This window comes from Ylistrum balloti, unplaced genomic scaffold, assembly GCF_031769215.1.
Source record: "Ylistrum balloti isolate Yb309-2 unplaced genomic scaffold, AGI_CSIRO_Ybal_v1 Utg369874, whole genome shotgun sequence".
Taxonomy (NCBI): domain Eukaryota; kingdom Metazoa; phylum Mollusca; class Bivalvia; order Pectinida; family Pectinidae; genus Ylistrum; species Ylistrum balloti.
This window is the reverse complement of record NW_026782015.1, coordinates 171011-191497: the sequence shown is the minus strand read 5'-3', so window position 1 is coordinate 191497 and position 20487 is coordinate 171011. Positions and strand designations below refer to the sequence as shown.

Genomic DNA, 20487 nt, shown 5'->3' with positions numbered 1-20487 from the left:
GTTTCACTGAAAGTAATCAATTTTTATTTACATAGCATTATTGATGTCATCCACATATGAAGTTACCATAAGACAAAAAATTATAATATAACACTGCTCTGGAATTTCAATGTTTAGCAACTAACAAGCCTTCATCATTTGTCGACCTGACTGACAGATAAATGTTTATCTATTTACAAGCCTACATCAGTTGTTGACCTGACTGACCAGATAAATGTTTATCTACTAACAAGCCTACATCAGTTGTCACCTGACTGACCAGATAAATGTTTATCTACTAACAAGCCTACATCAGTTGTCACCTGACTAACCAGATAAATGTTTATCTACTAACAAGCCTACATCAGTTGTCACCTGACTGACAGATAAATGTTTATCTTCTAACAAGCCTACATCAGTTGTCTACCTGACTGACAAATAAATGTTTATCTACTAACAAGCCTACATCAGTTGTCACCTGACTGACAGATAAATGTTTAACTACTAACAGGCCTGAGATACATAAGATACATAAAGCTCTATTTGAATATAAACAATTTCGCTGACTCTGCCGGACATAGGCAACTTGTAGTACAATTCTAAGTACAAAAAGTGTTATGGAAATTCTTAACTAGACACAGAAACTAGAAAATGCTTGACTGGACAAACAGGCCTGCCCACTCTTATCTACGATGAGACTGATACCTTGTCGCCTCGCTTCAGTTGTGTTTCTTTCGTCAACAGGCTGTCATCTACTTTGAAGGTGGCTAGAATGATCGCTTCTTTGTAATTATATGTCTCTCCCTGCAAAGTTAGCACAGCATATTTAACAGAAGTACTGATTTGTATCAAAATAACATTACATCATGTGTACATCAAACATACAAAAAGTAATGATAATTTTTCTTGAAGTACCATACATTTGCATTACTATCTTTGTTCAATATCAAGCTTTCTTTACTTGAATCATATATATCAGTCCTCTAATAAAACAAAAACAAAAAACAAAAATATCAATATCTGTTGACAGCTTAAGTGTTTTATGTCACTCTAAAATTTTAAGCAAGAACTGACGTTTCTTTATTGCCTAATAAATTTCACTACAAAAAACAATGATTGAAAACAGAAGTAATTTCACTTAAATCTTATACATCCTTTACAGTATAAATGGGAATGGTAGGGATTTCTTCTAATTAACATCAATTTAAGTGTTATAACCACACCAGAGTTTATATCATTATGTACTACAAATCTCCAATTACACCTATATATCATAGCTACAGTACACGTCTCCAGTTACATCTATATATGATACTGGTGAGACCAGTTTGTAAGATGACTTCACATAAATGAAACTTGCCTTATACTGATAAAAGCTGGACTGTAGAGCCAGTTATTTTCATTGGGAATTTTATTTTTGCTATATTGTGAGAAATCTTTTGCTATATTGTGAGAAATCTATGTCAGAGCAAAAATTTTATCTATTAAAAAAAAAAAAAAAAGAAAAGATGTGCGAATTTCATCAGTGATTTAAAGTGCAGCTGGGTTTATTGAATATTTGTGTTTAGAAACATAACTCTTTATCAAATCTCATTCAATCATACTGGTGCTTGTGAAAACATCAGAAACAAGACTTGCATAAATAATACATACTCTAATATTCAGATTGTCAAATTTTGTCACATAAATTTTAATTTTCTAATTCTTATATCAAGATTGCTAAATTTCTGACCCTTGAAAATAACTGGCTATATAGTAATTTTTTTCCTGTCTTTGATAGTTCATTTCTTTATCTAAATTCAAATTCATATGTCTCTGAATCCAGCTTTATCTTGTAAGAAGAAATTTGTGAAAATTTTCAAATTTATAATGTAAAAACTGCAGACACTTGCTGAAATCTAAAATATGACTTCAAAATTATCTTTTGTTAATCTGAATAAATGTTCCTTTTGATGTTTGTAATATGATGTTATTGCAGATAGATATTTCCTCTTGACAGTTAAATGTTAGAGAATAAAATGATTTGGAATATTTGACGATCAAATGTTGAGTAAGTGAATACAAACTTACACTGGAAATGTTAGATAAGTCAGGTTTCACTATATACACCAGGGAATAGTGTAGATGTTATCGCCAAATAACACATACACATAGAATTCACCATTTTACATTAACTGTATTCCTGGATATATTTGTCTATTTCATATCAAAAATGCACAATATAAAGTCAATACATAACACCATTAATCAAAATGCTTCATACATGTATGTCTGTAGCAGTTGAAAATCAAAGTGAAAGTAGAAAGTGAAAGTAGAAAGTAAGTAGAAAGAGAAGTAGACATTGTAATAGATATGTAACAGACATGATGCATAGTTATTCATATTTAAAAAGTAAAATAATTTATGAAGACCATTCAACATTAAGTTTAAGAAACAGACAGGTTCCTGACACAAGAGTTGGAGAGATTTTTTAAGTGATCATAGTCAACAAAAAAAACATAATGCATTGCATGTGGCAAATATGGGTGAATAGAAAGCAAAATGTGGATGGTAAGGGAATGTATCCCAACCATGACATTGATATGATATGCTGGCAATACTATTATGTAAAAAATGATGGAGCATCTATACACTGAAATGGAGAATTTTCAAAGGGAAATCAACTAACAATTTTTATTTGAATGTTTATATCTGTATGCAACTGTGTACATGTTACTTGTTTATAACTGTGTTTATGTTGTTTGTATGTAACTATGTAGATGTTGTTTGTATGTAACTATGTACATGTACCTGTATGTAACCATGTGCATGTTACCTCTATGTAACTGTACATTTACTTGTATGTAGCTGTGTACACATTACCTGTATGTAACTGTACATGTTACCTGTATGTAACCATGTACACATTACCTGTATGTAACTGTGTACACATTACTTGTATGTAACCATGTACATGTTACCTGTATGTAACTGTGTACACATTACTTGTATGTAACCATGTACATGTTACCTGTATGTAACTGTGTTTGTTACCTGTATGTAACCATGTACACGTTACCTGTATGTAACTGTGTACACATTACTTGTATGTAACCATGTACATGTTACCTGTATGTAACCATGTACACATTACCTGTATGTAACTGTTTCTTACCTGTGGTTGTAATATTCATTAAGAACATCACTTAAATGAACTTCTATAATATGACAGAAGAACAATGACTGACATCAAAGTTTTTTAAAACAGATTTACAACACAAAAAGCTACAAACATATGCAGGAACCCATCAATGACAAATCCTTGGATTTGAAATAATTTTTTTATTTGAAGTTAGAATGATCTTCAGTAATAAATATAATGACCAATCAGCATCAGGCATTCACTTATGAATACTGACCACTTGACAAGTCAATGATGAATACTGACCACTTGACCAGTCAGCGATGAATACTGACCACTTGACAAGTCAGTGATGAATACTGACCACTTAACAAGTCAATGATGAATACTGACCACTTGACCAGTCAATGATGAATACTGACCACTTGACCAGTCAATGATGAATACTGATCACTTGACCAGTCAATGATGAATACTGACCACTTGACAAGTCAATGATGAATACTGATCACTTGAAAAATCAGTGATGAATATTGACCACTTAACAAGTCAATGGTGAATACTGATCACTTGGCCAGTCAATGATGAATACTGACCACTTGACCAGTCAATGATGAATACTGATCACTTGACAAGTCAATGATGAATACTGACCACTTAACAAGTCAATGGTGAATACTGATCACTTGGCCAGTCAATGATGAATACTGACCACTTGACAAGTCAATGGTGAATACTGATCACTTGGCCAGTCAATGATGAATACTGACCACTTGACCAGTCAATGATGAATACTGATCACTTGACAAGTCAATGATGAATACTGACCACTTAACAAGTCAATGGTGAATACTGATCACTTGGCCAGTCAATGATGAATACTGACCACTTGACTAGTCAATGATGAATACTGATCACTTGAAAAATCAGTGATGAATATTGACCACTTGATCAGTCAATGATAAATATTTACCACTTGACCAGTCAAGGATAAATACTGACCACTTGACAAGTCAATGATAAATACTGACCACTTGAAAAATCAGTGATGAATACTGATCACTTGGCCAGTCAATGGTGAATACTGATCACTTGGCCAGTCAATGATGAATACTGACCACTTGACCAGTCAATGATGAATACTGATCACTTGACAAGTCAATGATGAATACTGACCACTTAACAAGTCAATGGTGAATACTGATCACTTGGCCAGTCAATGATGAATACTGAATACTGACCACTTGACCAGTCAATGATGAATACTGATCACTTGAAATATCAGTGATGAATATTGACCACTTGACCAGTCAATGATAAATATTTACCACTTGACCAGTCAAGGATAAATACTGACCACTTGACAAGTCAATGATAAATACTGACCACTTGACCAGTCAATGGTGAATACTGACCACTTAACAAGTCAATGTTGAATACTTATCACTTGACAAGTCAATGATAAATCTAGACCACATGACCAATCAGTGATATATATTGACCGTCTTAGCAGTAGGAAGTTTACCTTTATCTTGACTGTCTGTCAAGTCAGTCATAAATATTGAATGGTCTGTCAATAACCATATATTGACCAGTTGACCATCCAGATATCTATATTGATGACATGACCAGTCAGTGATAAATATTGACCACATGACCAGTGATATATATTGAGCAGTAGTACATTTAGTACATAGGATAAAACAACAGTACATTATGAAACTCCAACCTGTTGTAGGATTGAACAACAGTACATTATGAATGACTCTAACCTCTTGAATAATTTTGTGAAATGCTTAAAATCAAAGCAGTCTGCAAAGCTTCACAGCAAGCTTATCTGAAGTGATTTGGAGGCAATATTAGTTGCTGACAGTGTTTTATATCAAAGATCTAACAAAAAAATAACATCAAAACATTACCAGCAAACAGGATACAAAACGTTTTGAACACAAATTATTTCACTTTAATTTGATTGACTAAAACTTACTTGAAAGGATTTAGAAAAATATAGATCCTTATTACATTTACGTTATGAATCAAGTCTCACAAAATTAATTTAAGAGTTAACCATGACTGTGTATGCTTTGTATGTTAAAGATACTACAATAAGCCTGAGGCCCATTGCAATGGAATTTTATTATTTGCTATGAAGATATGAGGAGGGCTAGGATTGGTTTTCAAATCTGCTGCAGGCTGGCCTGAGACACATTCAATAAAGCATTCCTATAGGGGAGACAAAAAAGTTCCTATACACCAAGGGCTCAATGATAGGTTCCTCCACATGTTTTGATCATCAAATTTCTCCAATGTCCCTGGAGAGTTGACACAGAATATATTACATCAAGCTACTCTCCATCACCACTTACTAAGCCATGAACACCAGAAGGATTACATTATCTACTCCCCCATTCTCTGATAAAGGAAGGATCACATTATCTACACCCCCAGTCTCTCTGCCAAAGGAAGGATCACATTATCTACTCCCCCAGTCTCTCTGACAAAGGAAGGATCACATTATCTACTCCCCCAGTCTCTCTGACACAGGAAGGATCACATTATCTACTCCCCCAGTCTCTCTGACACAGGAAGGATCACATTATCTACTCCCCCAGTCTCTGACACAGGAAGGATCACATTATCTACTCCCCAAAGTCTCTCTGACACAGGAAGGATCACATTATCTACTCCCCCAGTCTCTCTGACACAGGAAGGATCACATTATCTACTCCCCTAGTCTCTCTGACACAGGAAGGATCACATTATCTACTCCCCCAGTCTCTCTGACACAGGAAGGATCACATTATCTACTCCCCCAGTCTCTCTGACACAGGAAGGATCACATTATCTACTCCCCCAGTCTCTCTGACACAGGAAGGATCACATTATCTACTCCCCCAGTCTCTCTGACACAGGAAGGATCACATTATCTACTCCCCCAGTCTCTCTGACACAGGAAGGATCACATTATCTACTCCCCCAGTCTCTTTGACACAGGAAGGATCACATTATCTACTCCCCTAGTCTCTCTGACACAGGAAGGATCACATCACATTATCTACTCCCCCAGTCTCTCTGACACAGGAAGGATCACATTATCTACTCCCCCAGTCTCTCTGACACAGGAAGGATCACATTATCTACTCCCCAAGTCTCTCTGACACAGGAAGGATCACATTATCTACACCCCCAGTCTCTCTGACACAGGAAGGATCACATTATCTACTCCCCCAGTCTCTCTGACACAGGAAGGATCACATTATCTACTCCCCCAGTCTCTCTGACACAGGAAGGATCACATTATCTACTCCCCCAGTCTCTCTGACAAAGGAAGGATCACATTATAAAGGAAGGATCACATACTCTCCCCTAGTCTCTCTGACACAGGAAGGATCACATTATCTACTCCCCCAGTCTCTCTGACACAGGAAGGATCACATTATCTACTCCCCCAGTCTCTTTGACACAGGAAGGATCACATTATCTACTCCCCTAGTCTCTGACACAGGAAGGATCACATTATCTACTCCCCCAGTCTCTCTGACAAAGGAAGGATCACATTATCTACTCCCCCAGTCTCTCTGATACATCAAGGATCACATTATCTACTCCCCCAGTCTCTCTGACACAGGAAGGATCACATTATCTACTCCCCCAGTCTCTCTGACACAGGAAGGATCACATTATCTACTCCCCCAGTCTCTCTGACACAGGAAGGATCACATTATCTACTCCCCCAGTCTCTCTGACACAGGAAGGATCACATTATCTACTCCCCCAGTCTCTCTGACACAGGAAGGATCACATTATCTACTCCCCTCTCTGACAGTGTCTCTCTGACACAGGAAGGATCACATTATCTACTCCCCCAGTCTCTCTGACACAGGAAGGATCACATTATCTACTCCCCCAGTCTCTTTGACACAGGAAGGATCACATTATCTACTCCCCCAGTCTCTCTGACACAGGAAGGATCACATTATCTACTCCCCCAGTCTCTCTGACACAGGAAGGATCACATTATCTACTCCCCCAGTCTCTCTGACACAGGAAGGATCACATTATCTACTCCCCCAGTCTCTCTGACACAGGAAGGATCACATTATCTACTCCCCCAGTCTCTCTGACACAGGAAGGATCACATTATCTACTCCCCCAGTCTCTCTGACACAGGAAGGATCACATTATCTACTCCCCCAGTCTCTCTGACACAGGAAGGATCACATTATCTACAGGAAGGATCACATTATCTACTCCCCAGTCTCTCTGACACAGGAAGGATCACATTATCTACTCCCCCAGTCTCTGACACAGGAAGGATCACATTATCTACTCCCCCAGTCTCTCTGACACAGGAAGGATCACATTATCTACTCCCCCAGTCTCTGACACAGGAAGGATCAGTCTCTCTGACACAGGAAGGATCACATTATCTACTCCCACAGTCTCTCTGACACAGGAAGGATCACATTATCTACTCCCCCAGTCTCTCTGACAAAGGAAGGATCACATTATCTACTCCCCCAGTCTCTCTGACACAGGAAGGATCACATTATCTACTCCCCAAGTCTCTCTGACACAGGAAGGATCACATTTTCTACATCCCCAGTCTCTCTGACACAGGAAGGATCACATTATCTACTCCCCAAGTCTCTCTGACACAGGAAGGATCACATTATCTACTCCCCCAGTCTCTCTGACACAGGAAGGATCACATTATCTACTCCCCCAGTCTCTGACACAGGAAGGATCACATTATCTACTCCCAAAGTCTCTCTGACACAGGAAGGATCACATTATCTACTCCCCCAGTCTCTGACACAGGAAGGATCACATTATCTACTCCCCCAGTCTCTGACACAGGAAGGATCACATTATCTACTCCCCAAGTCTCTGACACAGGAAGGATCACATTATCTACTCCCCCAGTCTCTCTGACACAGGAATGAAGCCCTAAGCTACTCGCCCACATTTGCCACACTCCCAAAATCACACAGAAGATAATATAAATGTTTTAATTCTCTTTTTTTTTTTTTTTAGATAAAATACAACTCAAGATATTGAACTCTGACCTATCAGCTTGTCAGAAAAATCTGTACTGACTATGTACCAATTTGCACCATATGCCAGCCATGAAACTGATTTGGCTGTTGGTTCATTACCTACAGATATGGTTTAAATGTCTAACATTTTATTCCTTTTATGCCAAATGCGTTCCAAATGGAACCCAATGGGTTTTGTTAAGCTTATTAAAACTTATATAAATCACTCTCATTGACCTGTATAGAAGTATGCAAGGTGTTTTACTGTGGGAGGGAATTGGAGTACCAGGAGAAAAGTAATGGGGTCAGGCAAGTGACCCCACACCTTTTCATGTCCGTTCAGATATCAAACCCTGAACGCTTTGATGAAAGGTGCCAACCAACCACTAAACAAGAAGTCCAAAGGCTTTGATGGTCACCTGAGTTGAATTTTTGTTTTTATCAATGACAAGCACTTAACAAACTGCTTTATCTAATATCTAGTGTGGATTTAAAGGACATTGAAAAAATTGGCACAAATTTCACTGTTAGGGCCCTGCATTATAGTTTTCAAAAAATTTAATTTTTTCGTGACGACAAAATTCCAATGTGTTTTATTCCAACCCAAAATTTAAAATGAATACAAATACTCAAAAATTTGACCCTGTGACCTTGAAAGTGGGTCAAGTACATTCCTTTGATTAAGCTTGATAGCCTTAAAGCTTCATCCAAGCATGCTACAGGCCCAATATCAGATCTCTGGGGCTTTTGGTTGAGAAGTTGTTGGAAGATTTGAACACAATTGGCCCTTGTAAGCTTGAAAGGCAGTCAAAGTCAATAATTTAAATAAATTTATAAGCCATCATACCAGTATGCCACAATCCAAATATCAGAGCTCTGAGCCTTCCTGCTATTGAAATAAAGTCAAAAATGTAAAGTGTTTAAGATGCACAGCAGAAGACAAACGACACATGATGCATGACGATGGACAAACAGCGATTGCAATAGGTCACTTAAGACTTTGTTACATAAAAACCCGTAAGAAATCAGACAATAGTCGAAACTGAAGTTAATATTTCTCACTATTATCTAATAAATTCTAAACACAACACAGTAGAACAGCTGTAAAGTTTCCCCATACACTGGTAAATAGCAGCATTATGGACATGAAATCTGAAGTCAACCTGGCCTCACACACCAGAGAGTGGTACTACTAAAGGTTTAGACTGTTGACTGCAGGCTTGAAACTCTGTATTATGATACATGTAGTACATGATAAACATGTTTCTTTACTGTATTTCCATAAAAGTAATTACCGGTATTATTTTCCAACAAAATCTCATCCAAGCCGAGACAAAGAGTGAGATGTTACAGAATGTCAACTCGAGATTAAACTGTACTAAAAGGCACTATTCACTTGTGTCTTATGTATAATCTTCCAGATTGCAGCTGATAGACACTGCTAGTGGATTTTAGTGGCAAAACCTACATGCCACATTTAAATTCATTCAAATATTGGCATGGTTCAGAATATACTGTACACATGAATTTAATGTTCTTCTTAAATAATAAGATATATGAAAATTACAAAATACGCTGAATTATGGGGCTGGCCCCTGCCCATCTAGATTTTCACATTTCTTTGGATCCTTTTGACTTTCCTGAGTAGCCTCCTAAGTATTAAAATCTTGCGTCTTAAATAACATTACTTACAAGTGCTAGAGGGACAAAGTAAATATATACGAAGTAGTTTAACTCATTATTTGGCTAGCTAGTTCTAAATTTACATAGAAATGTTCTTTTAAATTATGTGTTTTCTGTACAATCTCGAACACCTTACAAGTAATATATTATAATTCTTGTACGTAATTTTGTCAAAACTGCATAAAATTTTCTGAACTAATTTCACTTTTAATTTCTTAGTTTGATTTGGAATTTTTCCCTTTATGGTTATATGTCAGAGAGACAATGGGATATGATGTCATTCTAATTGTGTTGTCACTTGGTGTCGAATACCACATAAAGATACCAGACAAATTGGCTGGTAAAGAAAAATCTAGCAGTGGGTAGCCTAGGAGATTTCTCTGTCTTATGGAACACAAAAAGCCACAGCTAACCAAAGATTATCATTAAAAGAATAGAAACAGTTTTAAAATTCATGATGAGATGGATAACACATGGGATTTCTGTTAGTTTCCAGTTCTGTTCGACAAGGTAATATTTTTCATCTCAACCTTTGGAAACCTATCTGATCTAATGTAGACACATACTTTACCTAACATTCAGTCACTATTGTATCAGTATATAGTAAGTTATATACTCTGTAATACTACTGATGTACAGGTACCATGAGTTACATAATCTTTGTCAGCTATACGTTTATATCTTATGGATCAGTTGTCATGTCTTACAGTATAGCCTTATCAAAAATAAAAGACCAAACATGCTTGCACACAAAGATCTCACATATCATTCATTTTTGTGACAAACACGTTCATGTCAATAACAAACTTCTTCTAAATGATGATTCATAACAAACAAATATTAGATAAAATACTGAAATAAAACAGTAACTGATAAAGTGGACATTTTCAAAACTGAGGACAGGAAAACAACACTTAATATACTTAATAGAGTCAATATTTCTACAGATATTATGTATCATATACATGTATATATGTATAATTAAACTAGGGTATGAGAAAACATGAGTGACTGTATCTATGAGGAACGACATTACCACAGCACTTCTAACTCCAGCTCAACCAATCAAAATCTTCAGAGGGTCATAGCTACACCAATCAAAATCTTCAGAGGGTCATAGCTACACCAATCAAAATCTTCAGAGGGTCATAGCTACACCAATCAAAATCTTCAGAGGGTCATAGCTACACCCAATCAAAATCTTCAGAGGGTCATAGCTACACCAATCAAAATCTTCAGAGGGTCATAGCACCAATCAAAATCTTCAGAGGGTCATAGCTACACCAATCAAAATCTTCAGAGGGTCATAGCTACACCAATCAAAATCTTCAGAGGGTCATAGCTACACCCAATCAAAATCTTCAGAGGGTCATAGCTACACCAATCAAAATCTTCAGAGGGTCATAGCTACACCAATCAAAATCTTCAGAGGGTCATAGCTACACCAATCAAAATCTTCAGAGGATGATAGCTAAATTCTTCAGGAATATTTGGTGATATAGTGAACAAAGTCAAATTTTGATTGGTTGTACAGTCAGAGGTCAGAAGTATCTGTATGGAAAAATAGAGGAAAGATTTAGATGTTCACATCACATTACACCATGAATTTCCAATACCAACTTAACACTTCAAAACGACTTAAAGGAGCATCAGAGTTGAAGATAAATTTTTGTGGCAGTGTAGGAGAGTAGCTTGTCTTGGCCCATCTATATACTGGAGTAAGTCAGTTATTACATGATGCACAACATTCGCCCAGACAGAGAGACAAATAATGCATTATATAGATCACAATATCCATGGTTACACATCACAGGATGTGATCGTCTGTAGTTGTAGCCTTACCGACAAAAATTTATCCATCATCTGATTAAGTGGTAAGCACGAGAAAATAAAAAGAAAAAGAAAAACAAGTGAGCTACGGGCTTCATAACACACATCAATAACAAATATACAATAAGCATGTATTTCTGGAAACTTGACATCTGTAAATTTCAATTTCACATCAAATAACATTGTTCAGTTGTATTTATCGATGAATGGACTTCCTCCTTCTTTGTAATCGTTTGTTTTTATCTCTAATTTTGATACTCTAAGCTGGCTATCAGGAAGTATTCACTAATACTGTAATTAACGTAATAGGTCACCAACTAAAATAAAAACAAGTCAAAATAAAAAAAAATTAAACATTATTTTTACGGAAACAATTAATAAAGAAAGTCTTGTAGTTCTATAGTTTCTTGAACGCCAAGGTGCTGTTTTTTATCAAAGTAAGACACTTTTGCCCAATAGACAATGAGACGATAGGTAGACCCAAGTTTCCTGTTGTATTGACCAAATTCTGAGATCATGACTGATATTATCTGACTGACTTATTGTTTCTTATTAACAAAAACATTTTTTTTCAAAACAAAAATTGTCATTCAATTAAGAAACTTTAAATATCTTTACTAGCAGGTATGAAATTATATCACTTCATCACCATGACCTCAGACACATCAAGTTGTGACCTATTTAGAAGGAAAGAGTTAGCAGATTATGACCTATGACCTCTACATCCCAAATGCCCTCAATATATCTACTTAAAGCATATATCTGTCTGTTCCAGCCATAACTACTGCAGAAAAAAGGCATATACATATTACATTCAACAGACTCTAAACGTCTAGCAGTTTGCTCACTATTAACAGAAAATACTATTAGTTAATATATATATATATATATTTGTGCAAACAAAACTGTTAAAAGTTAATCACCAACATTATTGGAAACCATTCAAATGTATTAGGTAATATAAACTGGTGCAAGAAAATTATTGATGAAACTTTATGTAAAAAATTGTTATGAGACCATGAATTCTTTAAGACTAGTTAATATAATCAACAGCAACCAAAGTAACAGGTATGGACAAGAAAGGACCAACTACTAACGAAATAAAATCACAATTCATCAAAACAGCAAGGAAAGTTTGAAAAAAAAAATATAAAATAAAAATCAAATTGGTTTTGACTTACCTTTGATTTGCACATGAGCATGACTTTATCAAACAGGAAAATATATCTGTAAAAAAAAAATAAAAAAAAAAAAATTCAAAATAACGTTTAAATTTACACACAATCAGTTAGTGAGATTATGCCAACACAGAAGACAGAAATTCCCAGAAAGTAGTTTCACAAAGAAGCACTGAATTATGTTTGATTAGACTGTGGAAGTCACAATACCGTGTGAACTCCCTTATCTGTAGTTAAAGTACCCTTGAAATTTGATCTCAACTCTGAAAAGTAACTCTAAGCCAAACTCTCAGTAAGGCAGCACAATACTAAGCATCAATTTTATCAACTGCCAGGGATTCAAGACATCCTGTTTCTTTGTGTGAAGATCTTCCAAATACACAGTTAAAATGGTATTTTTTGGGTATGCTATTGACTTATATATTGAAATACCCTTTAATATTCTAATCCTGTCTCTTCATATTTATACACACAAACACCCAATTATTCAATACCCTAATTCCTTCTCAACATCTTTATACAAACAATTAGCACCCACCTGGTCTTCATTTTGTTGTCCTGGTGGTTCCTCACCTTCAGTTCACCATCTTTCTGAAGTCTGCCATAGTCCTTCAATGAAGTGTTGGGCGGCTGTAATAAATAACACAGCCTTATATAGTCTCCCCAATGATACAGGACAACACTATGACATAGGTCCATAGTTAAGTTTGTTTATTCTCAATAAAAAGATATCTCTTTAATATATCCTGAAGATTTTAACAACTATAAAAATTTAAAGTTAATCCTTGATAAGGTACTCACCATTTGTAAATCACCAATACTGGAAGATAAAAAAATCAAAATTATAAATGTATGTAGGCTTAGCAAATAGTTTTTGTTCTTCTTTGTTCTACAAGAGATACTGAATGGTTTTGATCAGAAGTCTAGTACTGTTATGTGTCAGATATACCTGTCCTGTTTTAAAACTAGTTTTATCATCCGAGGATTAGTTCCCTCTCCTCAACAAATACAAAGACTTTGTTACCATTTTTTTTCTGCCGGAAAAAAAAGGCTGTATGCACATAGACATATAGTCCATAACATTCCTGTAGTTTTTTCTGCATCTAATATCTACCTGCTCTGTTCTATATCAGATCTCTTACAGTTCTGTATCATATATCCATCTGTTCTGTGTCGGATATCCACCTGTGCGGTGTCAGATATCTACCTGTGCGGTGTGGGATATCCACCTGTGCGGTGTCTGTTCTGTTCTATATCAGAACATATATATATCCATCTGTTCTGTGTCGGATATCCACCTGTGCGGTGTCGGATATCCACCTGTGCGGTGTCAGATATCTACCTGTTCTGTTCTATATCAGAACTCTTACAGTTTTGTATCGTATATCCATCTGTTCTGTGTCTGATATCCACCTGTGCGGTGTCAGATATCTACCTGTGCGGTGTAGGATATCCACCTGTGCGGTGTGGGATATCTACCTGTGCTGTGTGGGATATCCACCTGTGTGGTGTCGGATATCCACCTGTGCGGTGTAGGATATCTACCTGATCTGTTCTATATCAGAACTCTTACAGTTCTGTATCATATATCCGCTTGTTCTGTATCATATATCCACCTGTTCTCTGTCAGATATCTACCTGTTTAGTCTCCTATACTTACCTGTTCTGTATCTCCGATATCAAGAGAAGAGTTTCGTTGTCCCTTTTCACTTCATTCACATACAGTGACAAATCCTGTAATACAAAAATACACCATTAAACAAGATCTGCAGTTAAAGTTTTTATAAACACATTTTTTTTAAAATGAATTTTTTGAAATATTTTGATTCATTAATGAACACATCGTACGTGATGTTTTACCTTGTGTACATGTTTTTATACATCCCCAAGCCTTGAAAACTTCCACAGAATTGACATATGAATACCTTATTTTATTACACTCACAATAATTACACTCAATATATAACTGATCCAATGTCTGCCAGACACCCAGACATAATTACAACAATTGTCCTGCTGTCTGCCAGTCAACTAGACATACAACTATTGACATGATATCTGCCATTCACCCAGACATACAGCCACATAAGGACATGATATCTGCCACTCACCCAGATATATAGCCACATGGGGACATCATGTCTGCCACTCACCCAGATATATAGCCACATGGGGACATCATGTCTGCCACTCACCCAGACATATAACCACATAGGGACATCATGTCTGCCACTCACCCAGACATATAACCACATAGGGACATCATGTCTGCCACTCACCCAGACTTATAACCACATGGGGACATCATGTCTGCCATTCACCCAGACATATAACCACATGGGGACATGATGTCTGCCATTCACCCAGACTTATAACCACATGGGGACATGATGTCTGCCATTCACCCAGACATGTGACTATTGACCTAATGGCTGCCAGCCACCAGAAAACCACTGACATGATGTCTGTTAGCCACCCAGATATAACAATTGTTCCAATCTCTCCCAGGCACCCAGACATATAACTAATGACTTGATGTCAGTCAATCACTGAGATATTTTTCTTCTGACCCGATGTCTGCTACTCATACAGATATATTACTTTTGACTCAATGTCTGCCACCCACCAGACATAACTATTGACGGGATGTTTGCTAGGCACTCACATATATAACTTTTTCGAATGTCTGCCACACATCCAGATATACAACTTTATACCTGATAAAGACATGTGGATAAAACTTATTTATCTAACAAACATCCTCACAGAATGAAAACTGGATTTTAAGATACAAAATAGAAGAAATAAAAGAACAAACCATCATAGCCTCGAGGCCAGCCTCAAGTGTACGACTGTCTTCTGAATTCTTGCTTGTCTGTCGCATCAGCTCCTACAATAATACAGATTCAAATTTCTTTAATCAGAGACCTAAAAAGGATTTTACATTTCACTTATAAATAACTACAATGGATTCACATTTCACCCATCAGTTATCAGAAAATTTTCTTTCCTAGAAAAGTATTTTGTAAGAAATAAATTTACTCCATGACATCAGACAATAGCATTAAGTAAGATTTCTGTCTATGTTTTCATCCACACTTCTTTTTAACAGATTTTTTTAACTACGTGAGCTGACTTGAAACAGAAGAACTGACTTACCCTGACAAGGAGATGATACTTCAAGACCCGCTGCATAGGAACATGTAATAAATCACGTAGCTTAAATTTGCCCTCATTTGCACGTTTTTCACAGCTCTGAAAAATAAACAATGCGGCAATATAAACAACCAGAATAGCAAGCATCGGACAAACAGAAATTTGGATAATGCTTCAAAGATGGTAGTATAGGGGGACTCTTAATGTGACAGGGGTCATACTTCAGTTAAAGGTCACTCTGTGAACCAAATAAAACTTATCAGTGAAAAGGTCTGCTTAAATTTATTATCCTATGTTCATCAGAAGTAACAGTAACAAATTTCTGAGGACAGTGGTAGTAGCGGTCACACTGAATGTCAATCCACTATTGAATGGTGGAGGTCACATTGAATGTCAATCCACTATTGAATGGTGGAGGTCACATTGACTGTCAATCCACTACTGAATGGTGGAGGTCACATTGAATGTCAATCCACTATTGAATGGTGGAGGTCACATTGAATGTCAATCCACTACTGCATGGAGAAGGTCACATTGAATGTCAATCCACTATCAAATGGTGGAGGTCACATTTAATGTCAATCCACTATTGAATGGTGGAGGTCACATTGAATGTCAATCCACTACTGAATGTGTCTTTGTTATTAATGAAATTTCCACTCTTTAAGACTTACCTCTATTTGTGCTTTAATAGCTGTTTCACTTCGCTTGAGAATTTCATCTATTTTTTCCTGAGCCTTAGGAAGGTTCGAGCAGTAGTCACCATAAATTAGAAGTTTTGACTTCCATTTGATGAAAACCTCAGCAATTTGAGCTGGAGAGCCAGCAGTGGTAGAGAATGCTTGACGACAGGATAACTGTAGCTCAACCAGCAAGCCTTTATGAATCTCTAACAATTTCTACAAAAGGAAAAAACATGCAATAAATAAATATATCAATTTATAAAAATGACCTAATACTCAAATTATTCATAGAGATATTAGAATTTGTAAAACCTGGTGAAACAAGAGGCAAACAGGGCCTGTATTGTTTATCTGGTTTGGTTTAGCTGAAATTTCTCAATCTAAAGTGAAGGAAGGTGTACCTTAAAACGGATATCTATTTCCCCTCAGATGAGATCCATCTATCTCACTTCTATCAATCTTACACTGCGAGAACCAAACAGTAAATCTCTAGCTGCTGAATAAATATTAGTAACAATCTGTCTCATCTTACACTACTGGACAAATCAGTTACATTCTGTCTCATCTCATGGGGGACTGTGAAAATCTCACCTCTATGTGTGCAAATATTACGTCTCGATCAGCAGCAGGTATCACATCCCTTAGAGGCTTTATAAAGTGCTGTAATGAAATGGACCAATAGTTTATCTCATGTCATAGTAGTATAAATATAGAAGCAGCTACAAAGCACTGGATCAAGTCTCACTATTTGGCCAGAAAAGCCCATACATTGATATGATAAATATTCATATTTCATATCTGGGGATTGTCTCTCCATAACTTTCAGATCCAAGGGAATGCAATGCTAGCTCACAGCTGGAGTATACATTATAACGTACTTACCTGCACTAACATGGTCAGGGCCTCTGCGTAGTTTTTCTCTGTGTCATGGATTTCCTTCACACAGTAGTCAAGCTTTGTAACAGGGGAAGGTAACTCTGAGGGCTGAAAATATTTTTATGGTTAATATATTATCATCATTTTTATCTATGAAAATAAGAACTCACTTGATTTACCTCTGTTAATTACTCACAAATAAACATCTGCTGAAAATTTTGAACAATTATATTTATTGATATATTTAATATATATTTCATATTTTTTCAATTAAAACACTTGAAATTGTGCAGATGAAATAAGTTAAGAATCCTCTAAATAATTACCAATTCAAACAAAATAACATCAGTTATATCATTGACAAATAATAAAATTGTCAAAATATCAAAATGTGAAGAAACATGACTATCAGCTATTTAACTAATCTTAACCTTGCCTTAGATTGAAAACCACTTTTCTGAGTACGAGGCAGTAGAGCTCTATTCATCTCTGACCAACACACAGTGTAACAAATTAAGGCTAACTTTAATAACATTTACAACATCATTTAAATAACATTTACAACATCATTTTAATAACATTTACAACATCAAGATGCAAAATTATATCATTCACTTCAATCCATGCGTTCACAACACATAAATATTCTTTGTTATTATCAACTTTATTCAAATAACCATCAACTACATCAGCCTCAAGTTTCCATTTTATGTGTTCTCATTTAGATATAGTAAATAATGATGACTGTCAAACGACCCAGTGTTAGTTAGGTTACGACAACACAGTCTAAACAACCTCTACTCGCTTGATGTCTGGGTTAAATAGATCCTATGTCAAGACTTGTTAGTAAACACACCTGACGGTTACAATTAGTTCAATTAAAAGATGGGTTGCATTAATCCATAGTGTACTTTAAACAATAATGCTGTGTTACACGATCAGCAATTAATAGCTTTGTATTTTACCTTTGTTATTGCACTCAACAATTCAGGATATGTTGGGTTCCGTTAAAATGTGTGAAGAGTCTGTGAATCATTAGGGATACTGAAGACTTCTGAGTGTTATAAAGTTTAGAGGGGTACACACTGTGAGGATGTTAAATTGATACATCATTTGCATCATCATTTTTGTTAAACACTCGAACTTACAGTTACAGGATGCGAGCCTCTTTTGTGTCTCCGAGCACACAAGTCCTCATAAATTTCTTCATCGTCATCTTGATAAACTTTGTCATAAATTTCTTCATTATCGTCTAGATCATTTTCACTGTAGCACAGGGTATGTAAAACAAAAAGCAAACACCATGGTGCAGACAGAGGGTAAGAACCGCCAGTGACTAAACTACACACACTAATGGGACACAATATATATATATATAAACAGATTCAACATGCATCTGTTGACGAAGCAAGTTCCATTTCCACCATACTGAACATAGAAACACCAAGCTGAAAGTAAATTTTTCCACTAAAATTAACGCAGAGAAACAACAAGCTGAAAGTAAGTTTTTCCACCATACTGAACATAGAGACATCAAGCTGAAAGGAAGTCAGATGCTTATTTTATCAAAATCAAGAGTTTCTTTTTTATATGCATTGTATGTGTAATAGGTCTGCTCAGAAAACATCAACTAAACGTAAATAACTTTCGTGTTCAAACCAAAATAATTTTGTTTCTTTTACAAGCCATATCATAATTAGCACTATAAGCCTCAAATAAATTTTAAAACCCTGACATAAGATTTATGTAAATATGTAAAGAAAGAAACATGACTACTTGTAGGACGAGGATGCAGGTGGAAGTTGGAGGGTGGAAAGGTTATTTTTGGGTTCACAGAGGTGGGGAAGAGTGTGGGAAATGTGGAGGTTGGAAAGGTTGGGACCACAGGAGAGGCAAGGGATGGGTGAGGTGGAGTTTGCATGGGTTGAGACCAGAGAGTGGGGCATGGACACTTGAGAGGCGGAGGAAGGGAGGGCAGAGATCAGAGGGTGGGGCATGGACACTTGAGAGGTGGATGAAGGGAGGGCAGAGATGAGATGGTGGGGCATGGACACTTGAGAGGTGGATGAAGGGAGGGCAGAGATCAGAGGGTGGGGCACGGACACTTGAGAGGTGGATGAAGGGAGGGCAGAGATGAGAGAGGGGGCATGAGCATGAGAGAAGTGAAGGTTGAATAAAATGTATCAATACTAATATTTTTCAAAACTAAGAAAGTATTTTGCTGATGGTATGTATGATAGTTTAATATGTTTAATTGCAATCAAACATCTCTCATAATGGGCTTTATAAAGTTTTTTGTGACAGGTGGAAAAAAGGATTTTCTAGATCAAATGAGACTGAAACAATATTTCACATCTGTATAATTTTACCTTGCCTAAGATTTCTGTTGTCTGTGTACTAAAATCTGTTGCTTTTGTTATTATTGGGGACCATACAAAGACTCACTGATTCAATATACAACATTTCAGTATATTGTGTGATGTGAAGCTTCATCAAAATAATGCAACACTCATGCTTAAACACAATGATACAAAACTAAATCAATCCAGACAAATGTCTTGAATATGGAAGCAACATAACTTCAAAATTGTGTTCTTAGCCGTCAACATTCCATGGGCTTTATGTTCTTAACTGTCAACATTTCATGGGTTTTATGTTCTAAACCGTCAACATTCCATGGGTTTTATGTTCTAAACCATCAACATTCAATGAGTTTTATGTGCTTAGCCTTCAACATTTCATGGGATTTATGTTCTTAACAGTCAATATTTCATGGATTTTATGTTCTTAACTGTCAACATTCAATGAGTTTTATGTTCTTAGCCGTCAACATTCCATGGGTTTTATCTTCTTAACTGTCAACATTTCATGGGTTTTATGTGCTTAGCCTTCAACATTTCTTGGGTTTTGTGTTCTTAGCCTTCAACATTCCATGGGATTTA

General features: G+C 36.2%; 1 protein-coding gene across 7 annotated transcripts in view; it reads right to left on the bottom strand.

Moving 5' to 3' along the window:
- LOC132546010 (protein vav-like) overlaps positions 1-20487 on the bottom strand; it is a 55235-nt gene that overhangs the window by 25473 nt on the left and 9275 nt on the right. For 4 of the 7 annotated variants that reach the window (XM_060209705.1, XM_060209700.1, XM_060209701.1 and 1 more), the window contains exons 5-16: positions 18694-18811; positions 17552-17653; positions 17261-17329; positions 16661-16885; positions 15990-16085; positions 15649-15720; positions 14491-14564; positions 13632-13650; positions 13369-13460; positions 12834-12879; positions 11665-11685; positions 685-783 (exon numbers count right to left, since the gene is read on the bottom strand). In XM_060209705.1, coding sequence (XP_060065688.1) covers positions 685-783; positions 11665-11685; positions 12834-12879; positions 13369-13460; positions 13632-13650; positions 14491-14564; positions 15649-15720; positions 15990-16085; positions 16661-16885; positions 17261-17329; positions 17552-17653; positions 18694-18811 — 1033 coding nt within the window. The remainder of the gene's footprint in view (positions 1-684; positions 784-11664; positions 11686-12833; positions 12880-13368; positions 13461-13631; positions 13651-14490; positions 14565-15648; positions 15721-15989; positions 16086-16660; positions 16886-17260; positions 17330-17551; positions 17654-18693; positions 18812-20487) is intronic. The other 3 variants (XM_060209703.1, XM_060209706.1, XM_060209704.1) reach the window with 2 other exon arrangements.